The 27148-nt window shown below is 34.8% G+C and overlaps 1 protein-coding gene across 2 annotated transcripts in view; it reads left to right on the top strand.

Moving 5' to 3' along the window:
* Crispld1 (cysteine rich secretory protein LCCL domain containing 1) overlaps nt 1–8687 on the top strand; it is a 44950-nt gene extending 36263 nt beyond the window's left edge. For both annotated transcript variants that reach the window (XM_046460528.1, XM_046460529.1), the window contains 3 exons: nt 874–949; nt 5100–5230; nt 7604–8687. In XM_046460528.1, the coding sequence (XP_046316484.1) occupies nt 874–949; nt 5100–5230; nt 7604–7655 (259 nt within the window). In that variant the 3' untranslated portion in view covers nt 7656–8687. The remainder of the gene's footprint in view (nt 1–873; nt 950–5099; nt 5231–7603) is intronic.
* The last annotated feature ends 18461 nt before the right edge of the window (nt 8688–27148 follow it).

The raw sequence follows: 27148 nt of genomic DNA, 5'->3' as shown, positions 1-27148 counted from the left end.
TAAGGTGTAGCCAATAGAAATGGCTGGGTTGAGTGTAAGATGTGAGATAAAGAAAGGGACCATGGGTAGAATAAAGGTTTTGGCTGAGACTCCTATAACAATGGAATTACCATGTATTGCGATGGGAATCCTACAAAGAAGTAGATTTGGGGAGTAGAGCTTAGGAATTTTGATTCATACAAAATAAGTTTGAGATATTTATTAGACCTCAAACTAACAGGAGTGTTGAATAAATGGTCGGATATATATCTATATAACCTATATATCTATATCTATATATCTATATATCTGTATCTATGTATATAATGCCTTGCTTTTGCTGAGGCTGGCTTTGAACTTGACTCAGCCTCTTGAGCTTCTGGGATTATAGGCATGTGCCACTGCACCCAACTATAATTTTTGAATAAAAGAAGTCCCAACTACAGATACAAATTTGGAAATCAGGTGTTTGTTGATGATAATTAAAGCCATGAATTGAATACAAGACAAAACATGTAAACAGAAAAGAAATTATGAAGTGTTATGACAGTGACTCGGATTTTCCTAGTTGTCTGTTGACCACATTCTGCAGACACAATGAGTAGCAGATTCTCCACTGCATAGAGGTGCTTTTGATGTTTTCTTCTGCTTTGAATCCCCAAGTTAAATGCCTTCCTGACTAAATTTAAGATCTCACATTTGTGCTGAAACCTAGATGTGGATAATATAAACAGAAGCAATTGTGCCGATTGTACAATTGACCTACTTCAGGAGAGAAAACAATAATAGGGTTTACAATGTTGAGTTTGGTTCTGTGTGTATGAATGCCTATGTTCTTATTAGTAAGAAAGACTGAAGTAAGCCACTTACATTACATGTTTGTTTTTTTTTCAGAGTATATTGTCCTCGTAACTGTATGCAGGCAAATCCACATTATGCTCGTGTAATTGGATCTCGAATTTACTCTGATGTAAGTATCTTAATTAATATAGATCTCAATATTCATGCTTATATAAAATATATACATGTATTTAAATGTATATATGTGCCTTTATGTAAGAATGAGAAAAGTTTCTTTACCCAGAGACTTACTCTTGGAACAGTTACTCAATAATACCACTGAAAAATGAATTCATGTGCAAATATGAGTGTACAAAAATTTATTTTGCATAAGTTGTTATTTATATCTTTCCAGTATGTCTTTTCACCACATTTTTGTTTGCATTGTAGTTGTACATAATGATTGGATTTGTTGTTACACATTCCTATATATACACAATATGACAATATGATTTGGCCAATATTACTCCCTAGCATATATCTTTTTCATGTATTTTATATCAGGCACTTAAAGAAATAACCTTGGAGGCATTATTGGGAAGGAAAATGCATTTTTATTTTCTCTTCCTTTTAATTCGTCTACATCTTAAGTATAAATTGGATGATTACGAATTTGCTAAACATATAGAATTTGCTAAATGCATAGAAAGTATTCTAGTGGTTACATGACTATATGTTTGACAAAGTCACTTAACTGTATGCCTTTTTAAAAAAGGTTGAATTGGTAAATTTTACTCTATGTAAATTATTCCTTAATAAACTTAGTTGAAAAATTTAAAAAGATCTGTTTGAGAAATAGCTTAGAATACAAATCAGATCATTCCCTAAAGTACAAAAGGAAACTAATAGCATGTATGCTGTAAGTAGATGACTTAAGAGGGTTGAACAATGAATATTAACCATGATGGTTTCCTTCTGGATAAATGTACTTTGAGCAAGGTTTAAAGTGTTGGTTGGTAGAGGGGATTATGGAACATTCTGGGTGGTTTGCATGATATCTACAAATACATGGATTAAATGTGTTTCTCGTAGCCATAGCTTGAAAATTGGAGCTAAGAGGGACCACAGCCAAATTAGTCTGACAGAGAGAGGAATCTGCTCTGGGAATGTATAGGTGAAGACGCTGAAAGTCATGCTGATGAGTTTAGATTTCATGCTGTAGACATTTAGAAACCATCACAGATTTCTAAGCCAAAGAGTTACAAAAATAAATTTAAGAATCTTCTTGTTTTGATTTTTTAGTTTGTTCTAATTAGTTATACATGATAGTAGAATGCAATTTGACACATTGTACACAAATGGAGCACAACTTTTCATTCTTCTGGCTGTACAGAGTATAGGGTCACACCAATAGTGTAGTTATGCATGTATATAGGGTAAATCCATCTCATTCTACTGTCTTTTGCATCACCAACCCTCCCACCCCTCCCCTCACTCCCCTCTACACAATCCAAAGTAAGAATGTACTTATTCAATAGAATACTACAAGAATCTGCTTGTATAAAGAAGCCTAAAATATGCATATTACCACCTTGTCTCTTTTGAAACATTCATTTGGGTCCAAGGTTTTCTCAAATTCAGCAATTTGAAATGATTCTCCCATTCTAAGCTTTACATGCTTTAGATTTGCAATTTGCATGATTACTGTCTGCAGCTTAAATGTCCTACAGATACCTGGAATTTGCTAGTCCTCACATTTGTGCTTATATTCTTATCTCTTTGAAATACACCCTTTTTGAAATTTTTCTGTCAAAATCATGGCTGTTTCTTATATTCCAAATTATTGCTACTTTCTCTGTGAGGTACCTTGCTGGCCCTCCTAATTCAAGCATGAATTCATCCTGCTTTCATCTCCTATTGTGTTGTCTTTACCACTTTACCTATTTTGTTAGGTATCCTGTTGGTTACCCTGTCTCTCTTATTAGTTTGTGAGTTCCTCAAGGGCAGCAGCTGTGCTGTCCATCATTTCTTCATCACTTCTTCGGTATCTGCCAAGTTATGCTTGTTTCTGCTCTGACAGAACCTAGAGCACACAGTGGCATCAGACACTAAGCAAATATCTTACACATAAATATTTGCTGAAAACAACTAATTAATATGTAGGAATGTGTCTATCTAGACTCTTTAGAGACTTCCAGAAATGTTGTTTCTTCCGATTTTCCCATTAAGCATCAGAACTTTTAATTTTAGTCATGCCTGTAAAAAAAATCTTTCAGAATAGCCCATTCAGTTCTGTACCTTGAAGCCATCATTTTCTAGAATTAGAGTTTGTTAGATCTTGTATCCTGAGATCATTTTATCTTCCTATCTCAGTGAAGTGGGTAGATAATATGTATCATTATTTGGTTCTTTAGGGAGTAAGTTGGCAATAAAAAAATTACAGTCACATGGGGAGTGCAGAGTCAGATTAAACCAATAATTTCCAGGGTTCCCAGCTCCAACAATATATATGATCCCTTCAAATAAGGTTGATATGGAAAGATGAGCATGAGTCAACCAAATTGCCTCCCTCTGGCTTTCTCTTTCTCTCCGCCCTCTCCTACTTTACACTGCAGAGTTAGAACGTGCACATTTTACTGCCTTGAATTTTTATTTGTAGTTTATTACAGATTGTTAATTTCACATTCATTACAAAATTCCACTATATGCCTGGAGAAAATTCTTATTTCTTTCAAATAATATATTCTTACAAAGTATGGATATGGATAAAATAAATAAAACTTCTGACTTTTGAACTCAGCTGGAATGCCTGCTGACTGCAGAGCTGTAAGCGAAACAATAGTCTCAAAACATAGTAAAAGTGTTTGGATTTAGTGAATGTTATCATCTAAGCACTTTTGTTGCCTTGGGGGAAAAAATGCTGATATTACCCTTTTAACAGAAGAGCAAAAATATGTGTACAGAACTGTTTCTATTTCCATCTGTTATGAACTGTATTTGGATACGATTATGAATTCAGTGTGGGCCTTTCATATGGTCAATAAAATGCCTCCTTAGAGTCTGGACACAAGGTTTTAGATGTGTGGTATTTTTGTGAGATAGGAAAAGCCTGAGAAGGATTAAACAGCCTGGCTGCAGACTCTTTGAGCTAATAAATACTGACTGATGGCACAGAGTTCAGAGCACAGCGAGAAAGCAAGGTCACGTAAGATATACACGCTTATGTGAACTTTAAAAAAGCATATTCAATCACCCACATGTGCAGAGAGATAAGAACAGAACATGCCAATGAGACTGGGAAAGACCCATGGGGATTTGAGGTGGGTGGCTCTATACTGAAACAGTTCAGGCATTTCCTGTTATGGGATTCCCTTAGGCTGCACTCAGCTATCGACAAATTTTGGTAGAACATTTGGCTTAAAGCCAATAGTAAAATCTAGGAAAGACTGTGATAGGTCAAAAGAAATTATTTGACTTTTTAGGATTCATTTAAAAATGTTGAAAGTATTAGACTTGAAACAGTAATTTTCTCCTTCATAGAAATTGTATTAAATTCAGATTATGTAACTGGTACATTGTAAACAAAGCCATTTTTCTAATACTCATGTCAGGTCCTTCAAACCAGAGTAATAATAACCATTGCAAATTTAAGTAGAAGCTATAATTTTTCCTTTTTGTCACAAATATTTTATTAGTGCATTATAATTACACATAATAGTGGAATTCAGTGCTACATATTTGTAAATGCACACAATATAACAGTGTAATCTGTAATCTGGTCACTTTGTGTTATTCTGTAGGGCAAAACATTTCTGCATAGATTGTATTATGTAATAGGAAAAAAATCCCCATTTAATATATGACCATATTTTGGCAAATGGACCATAGAGATAATATAGAACTAAGGTTATATGGAAGTCCAAACGGAACATGAATGAGGCACAGATAATCCAACCTATGAACATTTCAGCAGACTGATTTCAGTATGCATCAGCAAAGGGTAAAATTTAATAATGACAAATAGGACCCTGAGGAGATAAAAGGACCTAATTTGCTTTTTTATTGCTTTGACTATAAAAGCCTGTTTTTTGTATAGCACTAGTATTTGTAGATTAGATGGTGGAAGGGTGTTACCATGGCAGCCACCCTTAAGATCTTCCTTCAGACTTTCTCAGGATTGGCTTTGACTTTGTGCCTTTTGAAACATTCCTTTATATGCCAAACATTGTCCAGTAACTCCTAAATGGCTGCATAGACAGATGTCAGAAGTAGAAGAATAGGCTGGGCAAGTTCCGCAGTACTTTCCTAATAGTGGCATGTTTTTCTCCTTGCCTCCTCAGCTGTCCAGTATCTGCAGAGCAGCAGTACATGCTGGAGTGGTTCGAAATCATGGTGGTTATGTTGATGTTATGCCTGTGGACAAAAGGAAGACTTACACGGCGTCTTTTCAGAATGGAATCTTCTCAGAAAGGTAAAAACAAGCATGTGTGTATGTGTATGTGTGTGTGCAATTGTTTTCATGTACCTACCTTGTGATGTATGGTTGCTTCACAGCAGACCCACTTGCACATGATTTCATTAGGCGACCCAGCTTGGATGTTTCCTTTATATACTTGTGTAACAATTGGTTTTCCAGGGGTGGGAGAATCTGCAGTACCAGAGGTGCCTGTCTCCTGCAGGCTTATAAAAATCAACATGAAAATCGGATTACAAGTCAGAACCACTCTTTTGTTAATTGCTCTTATAATTAGGAAATTTCTTTCATCCTCTTTTGAATTTTCTAGATTAGGTTTTATACTTAATTCTTTCTCGATGAACAAGGCACTGAATATTTCTCTAATCCAGTTATCTGACAAAGTATTTGACAAAAACAATGAGTCTGATTTTCCCTAGAACCAAATTCTCTTTTGCACTGGAACTTGGATGCCTTGCATGTTGTAAACGAACTCTTTCAGGTCCTCTCATGGTATTTAGCTCATTAGTGTTATATATACTTGGGGATTTGAGAAAAATTCATGTGGCTCACCTTATCAAGTGTTAATAAACAATAAGATAAATGAACCTTCAATGATTTTTTTTTAAATAATTGGTACTTTGGAAGTAATGTTATGTCCCACTTATTTGTATAGACACAGAATAAAATCCCTTTTAGATGTTTCCTGGGATTTTCAAAATTACCAATGGAGGATTCGTGTATCAACTAGTTACTCTAAAGTACACCACAAGATATGACATGCAGAATATCTAGATTGTCTTTCACATAACTATCTGGGTATCAGCCTCATAAAAAGACAAATCTGCATTTAGTATCTATATTCAGATGAGATCATATCAAGAGGCCATTATTGAGAGGGGGATTTCTCAATAACTTGCCTCCTGGCCTTGAGAATCAGATATGATATGCAAAGTGAATTATTGAGTTTATAGAATCTGATATTTCCTTTTGTAAGCTAACCTGAGTGATATGATTCCATTCACTGCTTATATTTCTTAAATTCATCTTAAAGCTATAAAATGACATTCTAACAAAACTGAGAATAATAATTTTGGAGTACCTAATATGAATATTCCAGACACTAGACACTACTATACTCTGAGAATTCTCTCTCAACTTCACTAAAAGCCCCATGATGTCAATTCAGTTCTGTAAACTCTGATGTTTATACATGTTAACTGGTGTTCCAAGTTGATTAAGTAATTGACTTGCCCAAGGTCACATAGCTTAATAATCCCTGAACTCAGGCTCCACACTAGGGCTATGGGCTCAGAGATAAACCTTGAACTTGACCATTTGCTTGTGTGAAAAACTTGGTGCATGTGTGTCCATCCATCCATTTGGTGTGTGTGTGCACATTTGTGGTTTCTGCATCATTTTCTTTCTTTAAAATTCTCTTCCTTTTGTTACATATATATAAATAAATACATGAAAGCACTTACACTTTATCTCTTTCTTACCATTTGTTGTATTGATCATTTATTGTCTTTAAAATCTTTTAAAATTATTAAGCCAATAGAACTATGTAAAAAAGCAAAAACTTCAAAAGCTTCTAGTTTAAAGATGAAATAATGATTAGTGGTCTTATCAATATGTTTTAATTTCTAGAAATTTAAACAAAATGTAGTTTAATCATTGATGCCAAATAAAAAATAAACAATTTAATAAAGAGTAGAATTTATGGTTCTCATTACTTTTAACTCTGTTTTAAAAGTACCTCCAAAATGACACTGCATGCTTTGTGGTGTGTGTGTATGTGTATGTGTGTGTATTTTTCCATTTTGGTGAAGAAATTTTTGAATCTTTTCAGACTTCACCATTAAATTCTCCTGCTGATATTTTTCTTGAGAATGTGGATGTTAAGAAGAATTAATCTGTGCAATAGCAATATAATTTAAATTCTGTCAGAAATGGTACTGACCTAGTACTCTGCAATATTGCTTAAGTATCAGACATCTTTTTGACTTGGAGTTAACTTTTGTCTATAAATATCAATTGTAAACTGAGTCTCAGCATTACCTCAAGAAAGTGGAGCAATAGGTGCCTAGCTCTGTTTTATTAGAATCAAAGGAAATAAAATATGAAAACTTGATCCAGACTTTGTGACATTTTCTAGAGACTACTATTATTCCTATTGCACATCTTCAATTTCTTTAATGAACTTGCAGTCTAGAGTACAACCAAAATTTAAAGAATTATGTCATCCTCACTCACACATTCCAATAGCTACAAATTATAGTGGCCTTAGAAAGTTAACCGTCTGGATTCATATAACTGTCATAAGACAGCATGATTTATTAGAAGGATTATGTTTAGAGATGACATCAATATTTTTTTTCATTTCTGCAGTTTACAGAATCCTCCAGGAGGAAAGGCATTCAGAGTATTTGCTGTTGTGTGAAATGGAATACTTGGAAGGGGATCATAAAGACTATTCCAAATGTCATATTTCTGAAGTTTGTATAAAACTGTAACATTACTGTACAGAAGATAGCAGCTATTTTCAGCCCCCCAAAAATGCCAACTGCATAAAAATTGATAGACAAAATCTATAAAATAAAACATGGGACATTAGCTTTGGAAAAAGTAATGAATATGTAATGGTTTTAGAAATCCTGTGTTAAATATTGCTATATTTTCTTAGCAGTTATTTCTACAGTTAATTACATAGTCATGATTGTTCTACATTATATATATTATATTATATGGTGCTTTGTATATGCCACTAATAAAACAAATCTCAACATTGAATGTGAATGGCCCTCAGAAAATTATCCGGTGCATTTAAAAATGATCAACTCTAAAATGAAAAGAAATCTTTTTATCACGTTTTCCTCAGCTATTGTTACCTGCACTAAATCTCAAGTTGTTTTCCATTGAATACCTGAACAGGTTTTTTTTTCTTTTGTTAAGTTTAGGAATATAGAATAGTAAATCATGTTATTACACTTGCTATTTTGTATAAAATAATTCTTTAATATTCAAATGAATCTATTAAAATGTTTGTTTTTTTGGGAATGGCTTTAATGGTAAAAGTAGTGGTATGAAAACATTTCTAGTAATCATATCGTAAATATAGCTTAAGCATGGGTAGCTATAGCTTCCTGTGCAATGTTTAAATTGAGGTCATAACATTGTCTTTTGTATCCTGGCAAATACTCCTGCAGGCCAGGAAGTATAATAGCAAAACATTCTAACAAAGATGAACTAATGTATTGCATCATCATTGCTACTGGTCTTCATAGTGGCAAATGGCCTTGTGTATAAATGTTGTCATATTATGGTACCTATAGTGGTGATATATTTGTTTCTATGAAAAATGTTTTGTGCTTTGAGACTAAAAAATCTGTAAAATGTTACTTTTGGTATTTTTTCTGCTGGTGAATTTATGCATTTCCTATAAACATATTAAAATTAATAATGTTTCAAAGTATTGTTTTCAGTTCTGTTTGTATGATGCATGCTTTGATTTAGAAGCAATTAATGAGCACAATTGGTAGCAGTTGTCTAAATTTTATTTATTAACTATTTTAGTTAGTTTTTGCATCACTGTGACCAAAATACCTGACAACAACAACTTAGAGGAGGAAAAGTTTATTTGGGGCTCACAGTTGCAGAGGTCTCATTTCATAGAGTTCTCTGTTGCTCTGAGCCCAAGGTGAGGCAGCACATCATGGGGGAAGGGCCCAGTGGAGGAAAGCTGCTCTGCTCATGGCTCATTCTGGAAGCCAAAAATGAGAGCGAGGGGAAGATGTGCCCTTCCAGTGACCCACCTCCTCTAGCCACATCTTGCCTGTGGACAGTTGCCACCTACTCAGTCCATTCAAACTAGGATGAACTGATTAGGTCACAGCTCCCATAATCTAATTATTTGACCTCTGAATACTTTTTTTGCATTAACAGAAGCTTTTGGGGGACAATTCATATCCAAACCATAACTTTGATATTAGTGTAAATAAGCATAATAATAGAAAGTTGCCAAGTCAGTGTAATTACTTAGGTATATTTAAAATGTGGAGGAGAAAACACTTTTATTTATTTATTTATTTTGATGTCAGTGATTGAACCCAGGGACACTTAACCATTGAGCCACATCCTTAGTTCTTTTTTATATTTTTATTTATTTATAGACAGGGTCTTACTGAGTTGCTTAAGGCCTCACTAAGTTGCTGAGATTGCCTTTGAACTCGCAGTCCTCCTGGCTCTCAGCCTCTTCTAGCTACTGGGATTACAGGCATGTGCCACCAGGCCTGGCTACAGTCATGTAGTTTTAGAAGCATAATCACAATAAGAAATTTGAATAAAATGAGAGAAATGTATTCTTAGAGTAGAAGAAAACAGCTCAAAAGATATGAAGTGACTGAAATTATGAAAGATTTGACAAGACAATAAATACTTAAAGTATTTTTAGAGAATAATTGAGCAGTGTTTAGGTGCAGATAAATGGGAGATCATTTACATGCAGGGGTCAGGGATAGCAAGCAAGCTGGATAATTCAAAAGAAAAAAAAGAGAATCATATGACTATAAGAAGGCAAATTGTGAATGAGCCAAAATTTCTTAATGGACAATCAATAGGCAGATGGCTGGTTCAAAATATAGATAGCCAAAAGTTAATGATTTAGACATTAAAAATTCAAAACTTAAAGCAGATTTTGTGGGAGCACTTTTTCCAAAATATACATACTTTACCACCTTTTAAAATAGTGCGTTATGAATTTATTCTTCTGTTTCTCACTTGTTATCCCACAGTAGGGACTTCCCATCAATTTTGTTAGTTATACAGTTTCTTGAATTTGTCCCTAGTTAGAGCTCCATCATGCACTGTCACTCACTGGAGCCCCTTTGTTGGGTCCCTCTCATTTCCTTCTTAATGCATGTTTATTTTTTCACTGAAATCTTTTCCTTTCCTGAGTTTCCATTGTTTAAGAAAACCAAACTCCATTGTAAAAGCATTTAAGAACTTACATGGTGACACTTATATAGTCTGTCTTCTACACAAGGCTATGGACTTGGGTGGGTTATTAAACTTTCTATTCTTCTGTTACCACATCTGAAAAATGGACATACAACCTCTCAGAGAGAGTGCCCTCAGAATCAATTGTGACATTATGTGTAATGTACTAAGAAGAACTTTACACAAATAATATATGGTCAGTGTTCATTTTTATCATTATTTTTGTTACCATTTACCTTGAAAAACTATGTGCCTTTCATACTATACTATACATCCTTGGACACTTCAGTAAGTATGAAATCTTCTAGGAATTTTTAAAATTCTTTTGGTAATAATTAAATGTTCCCAATATCATGCCTTTTTAATTTGACCCTATTAATTATTAAATTGGCTTGTGTTATATCTAGTTCTTTAAACTTGACAGTAAGTCTTTGAGAACGATAATATTCTTATCTCTCTCTACCTGAGAGTGCAATTAGCTGAATGAGTTTGCACTTATTACACTCTGCAATTACCGTGTCTATATTGTTGAATGAATATTACAATAATTCCTAATTTGTGGATTACATAAGTGAATATTTTTTTGCATATTATCATAGTGGAAGGTCAACACTAATGTAAAGTATTATAGCTCATGGAGATGATAGACATTCTTTATGTGGATTTAAAACAGGTCAATACTTACAGAATAGTATCAGCGTCATTATTTTAGCTTTCAATTTTTAATAGAACACATGTTAATTATGTTAGTGTCTTCATCTATTAAAAATAATTCCTAAATTTCAAGCAAATGAGAAAAATACAAAAATAAATTTCTCTCCTAATCCATTAGTTAATTTTCATATTAGTGTCTACTTTCCATTCAATATTATATTTTGAAGTCTCTTCTTTAGAATTTCAAAAATGTTTTTAAAAGAAATTTCAACTCTTCTAAATAATATGATGAGTTAAGCAAAGAAACATGCAATCATTTTCACAAACATACCAAAGTTCAGATTTGGAGTTTATTTATTTCACAAAGAATTACATTGTTTACGTTGATTTAAAAAGAAAAACAAACAAACAAACATGTAGGAGGTGATATTTCACCCTGGCACCATAACATTCAGGAGAAATGTTATGAATAGTTGAATGAAATAATCTCATTCTCTTTCATTCATTTTTTGGAATTAAGGCTAAATTATATCAGTTTGAGATTAAAAAAGGCAGGCACTCTCCTTAGAACTGCTATTATCACTTTGCAATTAAACATTCTTTATTTCTTCTTATCCTCCAATTCTTACGTATGTTGCACAAAATAATCAGTGTGGAAAACAATGTTGATAACTAAACATCCTTGCACTAAATCATTAAGTTTTGGAAACTAATATTTCCATGATTGCTAAAAACTATTTTCTAATTAAAACCATAATTGTTGACAATTATGTTTATGACTATGTTCATGAATATGAAAATCAGAGGGCTCACACAAGATTAACTGAAGAGCTCAATTTAAAAAGACACATGCACAGAAAATGAATTAGAAATCCAGGATTTATATTTAAAAGGCATGAACTTATTTAAAATATCAGGTTGCTAATAGCAATCAGGTTGCTAAAATCCAAACTGATTGAGTCCTGAGGGCTAAACATAAAAAGAATTTTTTAAAAGCTACGTGAAAACAGCATGCCTAGAAACAATACAAGGAAAACAAAAACAAACAGCAACAACAACAACAACAACAACAAAAAAAAACAAGTACAATAGCCTCTCCTGAAGCTTTCTGCTTTGGGGTTTCATTCATTCAAGAAAAATATTGAATTTCTACAATGTGCTTTGGACTGTTGATCAATGTAGATATGCATGCCTGTAAGCAAAAATGTCTTCAGGAAACCAGAATCTAGTGAGGGAGACATATTCATTAGACATATTAATTATAATCACACCAACAAGAAGGAAGGAAGGAAATACCATATTGCAGGAACAGCAGCAAAAAATAATATATATATATATATATATATATATATATATTATATATTATATATATATATATTACTTAAATGTGAGAATGCAGATTCTAAAAGGTTAAGCAAAATTGTGTCTCCAGTTTGAGAAAAGTAATATATATATATATATATATATATATATATATTATATATATATATTATATATATAATATATATGTATATATATTTTTTTGAGGGCATAGAAGAAATGATGTGCTATATGAGTCAGGACCAAAGTTAGGGAACAGAGAAGCCTGGATAGAACCTCTCTATGATTAAAATGCACCACTGGAGTTCAAAGAGATGCCTAGATTGAATAAGTATTATGAAGTGACAGGTATCAATACACTCAAAAGGCACTCAGGTATTCAGAGTTTGAGCACAGAAGGAAAAGTAATGAATACATTCTATAAAGAAATCAATCTTAGAGTTCTCTATCACTTTACAATAAAGTGCTTTAATAATCTGGGAACTTAAAGAGTTTGACTTTTAAGTGATTATAATATCTGCCAGCCAAGGATTGTGGATGATTTTATGAGCAGGAAGAAGCCATGACATGTATTGAGCACCAACCATGTGTTAGAGAAACCACTATAAATTTCATGTTGATTCTTAAACCCAAGAGACAAGATTGTATTTCCATACTTAAATGTGAGAATGCAGATTCTAAAAGGTTAAGCAAAATTGTGTCTCCAGTTTGAGAAAAGTAATTCACATCTCCATTCTCTAAGCACAATGTCCTCACTCCTCTATTAGATCACCCCCACAAGATCTTTCTGCTGGGACTGTGAATGAACTCAAGAGTTCCTCCCATGCCAGGTTTAGAAACATAGAACATTTTATAATCCTTGGCTATTCCAGGAATTTGCTAGATGTAGGAAGGTCTGTAGAAGAAGAATAGAGATAATAGCTTTCTTTACAAGTGGACTATAACAAAGATAAAAAGAATATTGGTTCAAGAAACATCAAAGAAAGCTGAAGTTTGTGTTCCACAGATTTTGAATCATTGGGCTACTTTCTCCAGGAAACAGACTGAACCCCCCTCCCCCAGTTCATAAAAGGGAAAATAAAGAGAAACACAAATGTGCTCGTAAAAGCAAGAATGTCCTGAAGATGGATGGCAGCTGGAATTATACTGGTGATTAATTCAGAGCATAAGGAGACTGGGCTCAGCACCCACAGCAGACAAGACTGAGACTGAGGTGAGGGATTAGTTTGTCACCCTATGGAAGAGTCACAAACTAAAGTGACCACAGAATCTGCTTTCTAACATCCAGTTGCTGGCAGCTGGACTTCATTCATTCTTTATTCTCTGACCCTACCCTGCCCACATAACAGCAAAAGAGGCCAACTAACCAACATGTCACCAGGTGCACAAGGGAATTTTAGGTCAGGCCACCACTGATAATAAGAGATTCCTATGTTCATGAATCAATTTCTTCAAACATTAACATAAAAACTAAAAGGATCATCAGAGAAAGGCACAGATAAGTGAGCATGACTTTGAGTGACATTAGAGAAAACCAGTGTTTCAGGTAAACATTCCTCTAACAGTATTATTAATATCCTCAAAGGGAGGTTAGAGGACAGTACACAAGTAAATAAGAACAGTAAACAAGAACAGGCTAGTATATAAAAATATCAGAGGACAAAAACAATATCAGACTTTGAAAATCAGAGGAGGAAAGACTCAGCTATTTTACTCTAAGGGCTGAGAATAAAGACAAGCTTATCATCATGATAGGGACTAAAAGTCAGAATCTTAAGGGTAGTTGTGGAAGTTGGAACAGAAAAATTTCTACTTTAAGATAAAAATATACAATATAAATAGTCATCCAAGCACATTGATACTACCAGTTAAGGGTAAGGCATGATATAGCACTGAATTTCTAGTGAGAAATGTATTTTTGTAACGGTTTTGCCTTTTTCTAACCAGATAATGCCATATTACTGAGACATTTTATCAAACTTCTCCAGTACAGTTTGTTTACATATAATGCTAGAATGATAAATTCCTCACAACATTGATATGAGAAATTAAAGAACATAGATGAAATTGCCTGGCACTTGCTGAACACTAATTAAATGATATCACACACACACATATACACACATAGGGAGACAGAAGGAGATTGTATTCTCAGAGGTTGCATGGATTTTCTTTCAGAATTATTTTATGAAATATATTCAATTACTTTAAATCAAATTTATTAAGGTACAATTTAAACACAAATATTGTGTGCTACATTTTGATGGGTTGTATTGGTTTCCTAGGGCTACTAGAACAAAGCACCATGGATGGAAATGGCTTAAACAGTAGACATTTACTATCTCATGGTTCTGGAGTCTAGACTTCTAAGACCAAGGTGTTGGTAGGGGCATACTCCCTCTGATTGCCTGTGTGATCTGTCCCATGCCTCTCTCCTGTCTTCTGCTGGGTTGCAGGCAAGTTTGTGCATTCCTTGACTTATAACTTAACCTGTATTTTCACAGAGGATTCTCCTTGTGTGTGGGTCTGTTCAAAATTTCTTTTTTTATAAGGACATCAATCATATTGGATTAGAGACCTGCCCTACTCCAATGGGACCTCATCTTAACCAGTTAATCTGTGAAGTCACATTCTGAAGCACTGATAATTAGGACTTACACAGATGAATTTTGGCAAACACAATTTAAACCATTATCTGAGCGATGAAAAATGTATACATTCATATATACAACCATCATAATCAAGATAAACAACGTTTCCACAAACTCCCCCAAATTCCTTGGCACTTGGTCCCTGTCAATCCCCAAATGCCCTCAGATTCAGCAACGACTGTTATCCTTTTTTCCACTACTGATTAAATTTATCATATAAATTTAGTGATATGATATATACTATCTTGTGCTGTTATCTTTTGTTTTGCATGTTTCTGTGATTTATTTATGCAGTTACATTTATAAGTAATTTTCTCCTCTTTTCAATGCCTTGTATTTATTTCATTGTATAAATATAAATATACAACAAATTGCCTATTCACTCACCCTATTTACAGGCATTAAAATCATTCTAAATTTTAGCTAATATGAATAAAGGTGCATGAATCTACATGTCCAAGTCTTCAAATGTATCTTCATTTTTTAAAAATTTTTTGATACCAGGGATTGAACTCAGGGGCACTCAATCACTAATCCACATCCCCATCCCTATTTTTTAATATTTTATTTAGAGACAGGACCTCACTGAGTTGTTTAGTGCCTCACTTTTTTGCTGAGGCTGGCTTTGAACTCGTGATCCTTCTGCCTCAGCCTCCAGAGCCACTGGGATTACAGGCATGCACCACTGTGCCTGGCCATATATCTTCATTTCTTTGGGGTAAATAAGTAGAATTTCTGAGTCATATGGTAAATGTATGACTAAATTAAAACATTTTTCTGAATTAGTTTTCAAAGTGGTTGTGACATTTGACATTTCCACAGTGAGGTATCAGAACTTTCAATTGATCCACATGTTTGGTAAACTTGGTATTTTTCACCTGTTAATTTTACATTTTCTACAAGTGTGTAATGACATCTTATTCTGGTTTTATTTTGTGTTTATTTGATGAATAGAGGGTTAAGCTTCTTTTCATGTGCCATTTGTACACTTTGCTTAAGTATTTGTTCACATTTTTTGCCCATTTCCCAATTAGGTTGGTTGTCTTTTTATTATTGAGTTATAAGAATAAAAACAAATATATATCTTTGATAGAAGGCCTGTGTCTAATACATATAGTTCAAATATTTACTTCCAGTTAGTGCAAAAGTTTTAAATTCTGATAAAAACCAATATGTCATTTTTTTTTTGTTCTGTAGATTATGCTTCTTGTGTCATCTTTAAGAATTTTTTCTTACAGAAGATTACAAGTATTTTCTCCAATGGTCTCTTCTAGTTTTGATACCAGGGATTGATCAAATTCTATGATCTTATTGATTTAATTTTTGTGGATATGTGAGGTAAGAGTGAAAACTTTATTTATTTGTTTATTTATTTATTTATTTATTTACTTACTTATTTATTTATGTTTCCATATAAATATCCAGTTTTCCGAGTACCATTTGTTGAAAAGACTGTCCTTTCCCATTGAATTACCATGATACTTGTGTTTAAAAAAAGTCTGGACACATGACTCCAGCACTATGTGATAAACAGTCAATGTGAGTCACATATATCATCTTAAAATTTCTAATAGTTACATTAATAAAATGAAAAAAAAGATCAAGTTCATTTGAATAATGTTTTATTAAATCCAATGAATATGAAATATTATTATTCCAACTTATAATATCTATAAAATATTTGGTAATAATTTTATTCTAAAGACTAGCTTATTTGTCACTCCAGGATTTTTATGATTGTTCTTGGAACAGCTTTTCATCCATCCAGTTACTTATCTTTGAGACCTAATTTTCATGCATTTTATTATATATATTGCATAATATTTAGTGTACTATTCTCTAACTTTTGGCAAATACATATAGTCATTTAGCAAATAACACAATTACAGAACTGTTTTATCAACCCCAAAATTTGTCTGATGCTCCATTGATGAAGTCAGACCTGTCTCCCACTATCAGTTCCTGAAATCACTCTCACTATTTGTTAGGGTCTGTAAACAAGTCAAGATGGTGCCTGGAATTTTGCCAGAGGGAGTGGTTTGTGAAGTAATGTCAGCGAGCCGTTAAGTGTGGAGATTCCTTATTGGTTGACTGCTGTATCTAGTTTAGGTTAATTAAGATAAGCTGTGTGTAATGTATATATACCCCTCTTGTCCTACAATAAACGGCTCCCACTCCTGCTGTATCAATGTACACAAGTTGCTCGTCACCCCTCGGTTATTTTGCTGCAGCCGGACTGCGGCAACTATTGTTTTGCCTTTTTCAGAATTTCATATAAATAGAACCAATGTAATTTTTTGATTCTGGCTAATTTCACTTAGCATAACCAATATGAGAGTCTTCCATATTGAGCCATTCTTCCATGGCTCATTAAGTTTTTCTGCTGAGCAGTATTCCATTATGTGCCTATACTGCAGTGTATTTATTCATCACCAGCTGAAGGACATTAAATTGTTTTCACATTTTGGTAATTATAAATAAAACTTTATAGGGATTGCCTTGAAAATTACATTGTATATCTGATGATTTGTAAATATGTCAAAGAGTTTTCCAAAGTGGCTATATCATTTTGAATTTCCTCCAGCAACGTCTGAGATTTACTTATCATCCTCACCAGCATGTGTTGGTATTAGCCATTCTAATAGGTGTGCAGTGAGAGTGTATTATCATAGACTTACCTCAATCTCTCTACTTAACATATTTAATATGGTTTTCCTGTAGGTGCATAGAATAGGGCATTTTCTTTTTAAATTCAGTCTGACAATTTCTTTATTTTTTTTATTTTATTTTTTTATGAAGAAGGAAAAGTTTATTTGAGGGCTCAGAGTTTCAGAGGTTCCCATTTCTCAGGGCTTGAGGTGAGGCAGAACATCATGGCAGAAGAGTATGGCAGAGGGAAATAACTCACATGATAATCAGAAAGCAGAGAGAAGTCCCTAGTTGCCAGATACAAATATATATCTCAAAGCCACACCCCCAATTTCCACCTCCTCCAGCCATACCTTACTACTTCAGTTACCACTCAGTTAATCTTTTTTTGTGTGAATTTTTTTTTATTGTTGGTTGTTCAAAACATTACATAGTTCTTGATATATCATCTTTCACACTTTGCTTCAAGTGGGTTATGAACTCCCATTTTTAGCCCATATACAGATTGCAGAATCACATCAATTACACATCCATTGATTTAAATATTGCCATACTAGTGGCTGTCGTGTTCTGCTACCTTTACTATCCTCTACTATCCCCCCTCCCCTCCCCTCCCCTCCCCTCTTCTCTCTCTACCCCCTCTACTGACCTTCATTTCTCCCCCTTGTATTATTTTTCCCTTTCCCCTCATTTCCTCTTGTATATTCTTTTGTATAACCCTGAGGGTCTCCTTCCATTTCCATGCAATTTCCCTTTTCTCTCCCTTTCCCTCCCACCTCTCATCTCTGTTTAATGTTAATCTTCTTCTCATGCTCTTCGTCCCTACTCTGTTCTTAGTTACTCTCCTTATATCAAAGAAGACATTTGGCATTTGTTTTTTAGGGATTGGCTAGCTTCACTTAGAATAATCTGCTCTAGTGCCATCCATTTCCCTGCAAATTCTATGATTTTGTCATTTTTTAATGCAGAGTAATACTCCATTGTGTATAAATGCCACATTTTTTTTATCCATTCGTCTATTGAAGGGCATCGGGGTTGGTTCCACGGTCTTGCAATTGTGAATTGAGCTGCTATGAACATCGATGTAGCAGTGTCCCTATAGCATGCTCTTTTTAGGTCTTTAGGGAATAGACCAAGAAGGGGAATAGCTGGGTCAAATGGTGGCTCCATTCCCAGCTTTCCAAGAAATCTCCATACTGCTTTCCAAATTGGCTGCACCAATCTGCAGTCCCACCAGCAATGTACAAGTGTACCCTTTTTCCCACATCCTCGCCAGCACTTGTTGTTGTTTGACTTCATAATGGCTGCCAATCTTACTGGAGTGAGATGGTATCTTAGGGTGGTTTTGATTTGCATTTCTCTGACTGCTAGAGATGGTGAGCATTTTTTCATGTACTTGTTGATTGATTGTATGTCTTCCTCTGAGAAGTGTCTGTTCAGGTCCTTGGCCCATTTGTTGATTGGGTTGTTTGTTATCTTATTGTCTAATTTTTGGAGTTCTTTGTATACTCTGGATATTAGGGCTCTATCTGAAGTGTGAGGAGTAAAGATTTGTTCCCAGGATGTAGGCTCTCTATTTACCTCTCTTATTGTTTCTTTAGCTGAGAAAAAACTTTTTAGTTTGAGTAAGTCCCATTTGTTGATTCTAGTTATTAACTTTTTTGCTATGGGTGTCCTATTGAGGAATTTGGAGCCCGACCCCACAGTATGTAGATCACAGCCAACTTTTTCTTCTATCAGACGGCGTGTCTCTGATTTGATATCAAGCTCCTGGATCCATTTTGAATTAAATTTTGTGCATGGCGAGAGAAAGGGATTCAGTTTCATTTTGTTGCATATGGATTTCCAGTTTTCCCAGCACCATTTGTTAAAGATGCTATCCTTCCTCCATTGCATGCTTTTAGCCCCTTTATCAAATATAAGATAGTTGTAGTTTTGTGGATTGGTTTCTGTGTCCTCTATTCTGTACCATTGGTCCACCCGCCTGTTTTGGTACCAGTACCATGCTGTTTTTGTTACTATTGCTCTGTAGTATAGTTTGAAGTCTGGTATCGCTATAGCACCTGATTCACACTTCCTGCTTAGCATTGTTTTTGCTATTCTGGGTCTTTTATTTTTCCATATGAATTTCATGATTGCTTTCTCTATTTCTACAAGAAATGCCGTTGGGATTTTGATTGGCATTGCATTAAACCTATAGAGAACTTTTGGTAATATTGCCATTTTGATGATGTTAGTTCTGCCTATCCATGAACAGGGTATATTTTTCCATCTTCTAAGATCTTCTTCTATTTCTCTCTTTAGGGTTCTGTAGTTTTCATTGTATAAGTCTTTCACCTCTTTTGTTAGGTTGATTCCCAAGTATTTTATTTTTTTTTTTGAAGAAATTGTGAATGGAGTGGTTGTCCTCATTTCCATTTCAGAGGATTTGTCACTGATATATAGGAATGCCTTTGATTTATGCGTGTTGATTTTATATCCTGCCACTTTGCTGAATTCATTTATTAGCTCTAATAGTTTCTTTGTACAGCCTTTTGGGTCTGCTAGGTATAGAATCATATCATCTGCAAATAGTAATAATTTAAGTTCTTCTTTTCCTATTTTTATGCCTTTAATTTCTTTCGTCTGTCTAATTGCTCTGGCCAGCGTTTCGAGAACTATGTTGAACAGAAGTGGTGAAAGAGGGCATCCCTGTCTTGTTCCAGATTTTAGAGGGAATGCCTTCAATTTATCTCCATTGAGAATGATGCTAGCCTGAGGCTTAGCATAGATTGCTTTTACAATATTGAGGTATGTTCCTGTTATCCCTAGTTTTTCTAGAGTTTTGAACATAAAGGATGCTGTACTTTGTCGAATGCTTTTTCTGCATCTATCGAGATGATCATATGGTTCTTATTTTTAAGTCTATTGATGTGGTGAGTAACATTTATTGATTTCTGTATATTGAACCAGCCTTGCATCCCAGGGATGAATCCTACTTGATCATGTGCACAATTTTTTTGATATGTTTTTGTATCCGAGTGGCCAGAATTTTATTGAGGATTTTTGCATCTAGGTTCATTAGAGATATTGGTCTGTAGTTTTCTTTCTTTGAAGTGTCTTTGTCTGGTTTAGGTATCAGGGTGATGTTGGCCTCGTAGAATGAATTTGGAAGTTCTCCCTCTTTTTCTATTTCCTGAAGTAGCTTGAAAAGTATTGGTATTAGTTCCTCTTTAAAGGTTTTGTAAAATTCTGCTGTATACCCATCCGGTCCTGGGCTTTTCTTGGTTGGTAGTCTTTTGATGGTTTCTTCTATTTCCTCGATTGATATTGGTCTGTTTAGGTTGTCTATATCCTCCTGACTCAATCTGGGCAGATCATATGACTTAAGAAATTTATCTATGCCTTCACTATCTTCTAATTTATTGGAGTATAAGGATTCAAAATAATTTTTGATTATCTTCTGTATTTCTGAAGTGTCTGTTGTGATATTGCCTTTTTCATCCCGTATGCTAGTAATTTGAGTTCTCTCTCTTCTTCTCTTCGCTAGCATTGCTAAGGGTCTGTCGATTTTGTTTATTTTTTCAAAGAACCAACTTTTAGTTTTGTCAATTTTTTCAATTGTTTCTTTTGTTTCAATTTCATTAATTTCAGCTCTGATTTTAATTATTTCTTGCCTTCTACTTCTTTTGCTGTTGTTTTACTCTTCTTTTTCTAGGATTTTGAGATGAAGTATGAGATCATTTATTTGTTGGTTTTTTCTTTCTTTAAGGAATGAACTCCAAGCAATGAATTTTCCTCTTAGAACTGCTTTCAATGTGTCCCATAGATTCCGATATGTTGTGTCTGTGTTTTCATTAATCTCTAAGAATTTTTTAATTTCCTCCTTGATGTCTTCTATAACCCATTGATCATTCAGTAACCTATTGTTCATTCTCCAAGTGATGTATGCTTTTTCCTTCCTTCTTTTATTGTTGATTTTCAGTTTCATTCCATTATGGTCAGATAGGATGCATGGTATTATCTCTACTCCTTTATATTGTCTAAGAGTTGCCCTGTGACATAATATATGATCTATTTTTGAGAAGGATCCATGTGCTGCTGAGAAAAAAGTGTAACTGCTTGATGTTGGGTGGTATATTCTATATATGTCAATTAAATCTAGGTTATTAATTGTATTATTGAGTTCTATAGTTTCCTTATTCAACTTTTGTTTGGAAGATCTGTCCAGTGGCGAGAGAGGTGTGTTGAAGTCTCCCATGATTATTGTATGGTGGTCTATTAGACTCTTGAACTTGTGAAGAGTTTGCTTGATGAACATAGCTGCACCATTGTTTGGGGCATAAATATTTATGATTGTTATGTCTTGTTGGTGTATGGTTCCCTTTAGCAGTATGTAGTGTCCCTCTTTATCCCTTTTGATTAACTTTGGCTTGAAATCTATTTTATTTGATATGAGTATGGACACTCCTGCTTGTTTCCAAAGTCCATATGAGTGATATGATTTTTCCCAACCTTTCACCTTCAGCCTATGTATGTCTTTTCCTATCAAATGCGTCTCCTGTAGGCAGCATATTGTTGGGTCTTGTTTTGTGATCCATTCTACTAGCCTGTGTCTCTTAATTGGTGAGTTTAAGCCATTAACATTTAGGGTTATTATTGAGATATGGGTTGTTCTTCCAGCCATATTTGTTTATTTCTGTTACTAAACATGGTTTGTTTTCCTCTATGATTATTCCCCGCCCTTTACTGTCCTACCTCCCACTGTTGGTTTTCATTGTTATTTTCCATTTCCTCTTCCTGTAATGTTTTGCTGAGGATGTTTTGAAGAGATGGTTTTCTAGCTGCATATTCTTTTAACTTTTGTTTGTCGTGGAAGGTTTTAATTTCATCTTCCATCCTGAAGCTTAATTTCGCTGGATACACAATTCTTGGTTGGAACCCATTTTCTTTCAGTGTTTGAAATATGTTATTCCAGGATCTTCTAGCTTTCAGAGTCTGTGTTGAAAGATCAGCTGTTATCCTGATTGGCTTGCCCCTAAATGTAATCTGCTTCCTTTCTCTTGTAGCTTTTAAAATTCTCTCCTTATTCTGTATGTTGGGCATCTTCATTATAATGTGTCTACGTGTGGATCTCTTATAATTTTGCACATTCGGCGTCCTGTAGGCTTCTAGAATTTGGGATTCTGTCTCATTCTTCAAGTCTGGGAAGTTTTCTCGTATTATTTCATTGAATAAATTGCTCATTCCTTTGGTATGGAGTTCTATACCTTCCTGTATCCCAATGACTCTTAAGTTTGGTCTCTTAATGTTATCCCATATTTCTTGGATGTTCTGCTCATGGTTTCTTAACAGTCTTGCTGAACTGTCTATGTTCTTTTCAAGTTGAAATACTTTGTCTTCATTGTCTGATGTTCTATCTTCTAAGTGTTCTACTCTGCTGGTAGTATTCTGAATTGAGTTTTTAAGTTGGTTTATTGCTTCCTGCATTTCTAGGATTTCTGTTTGTTTAATTTTTATAACCTCTATCTCCCTGTATAGTTGATCCTTTGCTTCCTGGATTTGTTTGTGTAATTCCTTGTCGAAGTGATCTTTCATTGTCTGATTTTGCTGTCTAATGTCTTCCTTGATACTCCAGATCATCTGAAGCATATATATCCTGAATTCTTTATCTGACATTCCATCTGCTGCAGCTGTTACCTCTTCTAAAGTTGCGTTGACCTGCATTGCTTGTAGTCCTTTCTTTCCTTGTCTTTTCATACTGCTTGCGTTTCTTTCTTCTTGGTGAAACTGTTGTGTTTTTGAAATTTTTCCCCCCCCTATATATTTATATTGCTCTTGTATAGTTGAAAAGTCTCCCTTGCAGGTGTGGGCGGGGGCTCTGCTCTGCCCCTCTTCCAATTGGTGTGAGGTGTCTACCACGCCCGCGGACCCCTGGGCCTGATCCGCTGTTCTGTCGCAGGTCTGCCTACCTTGCAGGTGGGGGCGAAGGCTCTGCCCTGCCCCTCCTACCACGCCCGGGGACCGCTAGGCCTGATCTGCAGGTTGGTCGCCGGTCTGCCCACCTTGCGGGCACGGGTGTCAGTTCCGCTCCGCCCCCACTCCAATTGGGGTCACTTCACCACCACACAGGCGGGCCGCTGGGCCTGATCTGGGCGCGGGCGAAGGCTCTGCTCTGCCCCTACTCCAGTTGGGGTGAAGTGTGTACCACGCTGGCAGGCCTCTGGGCCTGATCCGCCGGTCTGTCGCAGGTCTGCCTACCTTGCGGCGCGGGCGGTGGCCCCGCTCCTCCCCTCTGGCTCGACGACACAGCGAGAGAGACTCGGGTATCTGTGACTCACCCTCCCTACCAGGGGACCAACTGTTTCCGTCGCCGCTGGCACCGATGAAGTTCTCTCCTCGGCCGCTCTCCGATGACATCAGTTCTCTGCCATGCTGGTATCCCCTGACAATTTCTTTAGTTTAATTAGATATTTAGGTCATATGTATTAAATATATGTATATTTTCGTTTATTATATATGTATATATTAATATGGTCAGGTTTCAACTTGCTAGCTTTTGATTTTATTTTACTTGCAATCTTATTTTACTTCTTCTTTGTCTTCTTTTGGGTTAGTTGAATATTTTTAATATTCCTTTTTATCTCCACTGCTCACTCCTTTTCAGGTTCTCTTTGTTTTAATTTTTTAGTGGTTGCTCTAGTGTTTACAATATGCATCTTTAAAATTATCACAGTTATTCTACAAAGTATTATTCTACTTATATATAAAACACTTACAGTAAAGTACTCCCATTTTTCCCTTCACATTTTTATACTATTTGTCACATAAATTTAACTTATTGTAAATTTCATAATATACAATTATGTTTGTTTTAAATTGTCAAGCATATTTTGATATTTTTAAGAAGCTTTTACTGGTGTATTAGAATTATACATAATAGTGGAATTCACTCACCATATTCATACATGTACATAATAATTTGCTGAGTCTTCTTCCCATTACTCTCCAGCTCCCTCCCATCATCATTTCCCTATTCACTTGCTCTACTCTACTAATCTCCCTCTATTACTGTTGTTATTTTAATTAGTACATTAATATGACATATATATATATATATATATATATATGTACACATATATACACATGTATACACAGATGTGATTCATTATGGTATATTTGTACATAGACATAGCATATAATATCTCTATATTCACTCACAAATTCATTATTACAAATATTCTTCAAAAGTTTTGATTTTCTTTTTTTAGAAATATTTTCACTGGGCATAGAATTGTAGGTTCACAGTGGTTTGCTTGCAGCAGTTTTAAAGGATGACATCTCATTGTCTTCTGAGTTATGTGTTTTGTGAGGCAACGTCTGTAAATGGATTCATCTCTACATCGTGGCTTAAATTATGGTTCTTCTCTTTTTTGGAGGAGGGAGGTACTGGGGATTGAATCTAGGATGCTTAATTGAGCCACATCTCTAGCCCTTTTTATTTTTTAATTTCGAGACAGGGTCTTTCTAAGTTGCTAGGGCTTCGTTAAGTTGCTGAGTCTGGCTTTGAACTTGTGATCCTCCTGCCTCAGCCTCAGGAGCCTCTGTGGTTACAGGAGTGGGCCACTGCACCAGCTGGTTCTTCCTTAGCAGCTATTAAGACTGTCTTTTTATCACTATCTAGAAAGAGTTTAGCCTCATACTTGAGGCCATCCCAAGGCTCTGTTATCTGTTTCAAACGATGAAAAAGGAATCTTCACTGTCCCTGATGAGAGCTCTGGAAGTAGTTCCCTCTTTTCTTCCCCAATTGCCAGTTTCTTGGAATATTTTTAAAATTTGTTCTTTGTAGTTATACATGACAGTACAATGTATTTTGTCAAATATACACACATAGAGTATAACTTATTATATTTAGGATCCCTCTCTTGTGATTGTACATGATGTGGAGTTACTCTGGTTGTTTATTCAAATCCAAGGCTAGAAAAGTTATGTCTTATTAATTCTACTGTCATTTATATTCCCTCCTGCTCCCTTCCCTTTTTTTTCTTTGTCTAATCCAATGATTTCTATTATTTTCCTTACCAACCTCCTTTGTTTTGGGTTAGCATCCACAAATCAGAGAGAATATTTGGCCTTTGGTTTTTTGGGATTTCCTTATTTCACTTAGCATGATATTCTCTCCAGTTGCATCTGTTCATTTACTGGTAAATGCCATTATTTCATTCTTCTTCATAACATGTTTCTGGATAGGCAGAATTAATATGGTCAAAATGGCCATACTACCAAAGCAGTATAGAGATTTAATGCAATTCCTATAAAGATGACATGACATTCTTCACAGAAATTTTTAAAAAGCCATCATGAAATTCTTTTGGAAAAATAAGAGACCCAGAGTAGCAAAAACAATCATTAGCAGGAAAAGTGATGCAGGAGGCATCATGCATGATAGCAGACTTAAATCATACTACAGTGGTATAGTAACAAAAAGAGCATGGTATTGATACCAAAACAGACATGGAGATCAATGGAACAAAATAGAAGACACAAAAACATACCCACATAAATAAAGTCTCTCATTCTAGACAAAGGTACCATAAACATACATTGGAATACAGATACAACAGATGGTGCTGGGAAAACAGGAAATCCATATGCAATAGAATGAAATTGGACCCTTATCTCTCACCCTGCATGAAACACAACTCTAAGTGGATCAAAGACCTAGGAATTAGACCAGAGGCCCTGTACTTACTAGAAGAAAAAGTAGGCCCAACTCTCCAACATGTCAGCTTAGGAACTGACTTCCCCAATGTGACTCCTAAAGCCCAACAAATAAAATCAAGAATCAATAAATTGGAATTTTGTATTATGCATGAGTAGCTTCGTATTCAGCAAAAAACTCAAGGTGACCCCATGCACATTTCTTGACCTCATTCTATACATCACTCCTTCTTTTCCAGAAGTCTGATCTACAATATCCAGAAGTGCCTCCTTTGAACTTTATTTTTTTTTAAATTTTTTAGGTAAAACATCTTTATTATTTGAAGCATAAAAAATAGTAAATAAAAATTGGTATGACATTTCATTTCTTTTTAAAAAAATTATTCTGGATACTAGCTTTTATTTTATTTTATTTTTTAGTTTTATTGATTTTATTTTTTAAATACATGACAGCAGAATGCATTACAATTCTTATTACACATATAGAGTACAATTTTTCATATCTTTGTATATAGAGTACGTTTCCTTTGAACTTTATACTGTCTGCTTAGCTCAGACAATCTTGCTCTGGTACTCTGCTTGGGAACTTACTCCTTGAGCCCAGATGGAATGTTCCTCAGGGCACAGAGCCAAGGTGATCATGGGGATCACCTTGCTGGCTTTCTTTCCTGTGGGCACTACAAGTGTTATCTGATGAAGTCTGAAATGAGTGTTCTCATGTAGTTTTTCCATCATTTTGCACACTTCAGTTGAAAAGGGAAATCTGGCCCAGTCATTCCATCATGGTGAGAAGCAGAAATCCTCAGTTAGATTTAAAGAAATATAATCTAAGAGAATTCTATCTTCCATTACTTTTTACTTTAATTAGCTTAAAAGATTTCAATAACAGCAGCCACTTTATCTCTAAAAAGTAACATGATTTGCAAAGTGTTTTGGTTTTGTTAGACACCTTACTTCATACAAA

The sequence above is a fragment of the Marmota monax genome, unplaced genomic scaffold (genome assembly GCF_021218885.2).
Source record: "Marmota monax isolate L192 unplaced genomic scaffold, Marmota_monax_Labrador192_F-V1.1 WCK01_AAM20220418_F8-fsc00063, whole genome shotgun sequence".
NCBI classification, from domain to species: domain Eukaryota; kingdom Metazoa; phylum Chordata; class Mammalia; order Rodentia; family Sciuridae; genus Marmota; species Marmota monax.
The sequence above is the reverse complement of the archived record's forward strand: the minus strand, read 5'-3'. Positions and strand labels throughout refer to the sequence as shown.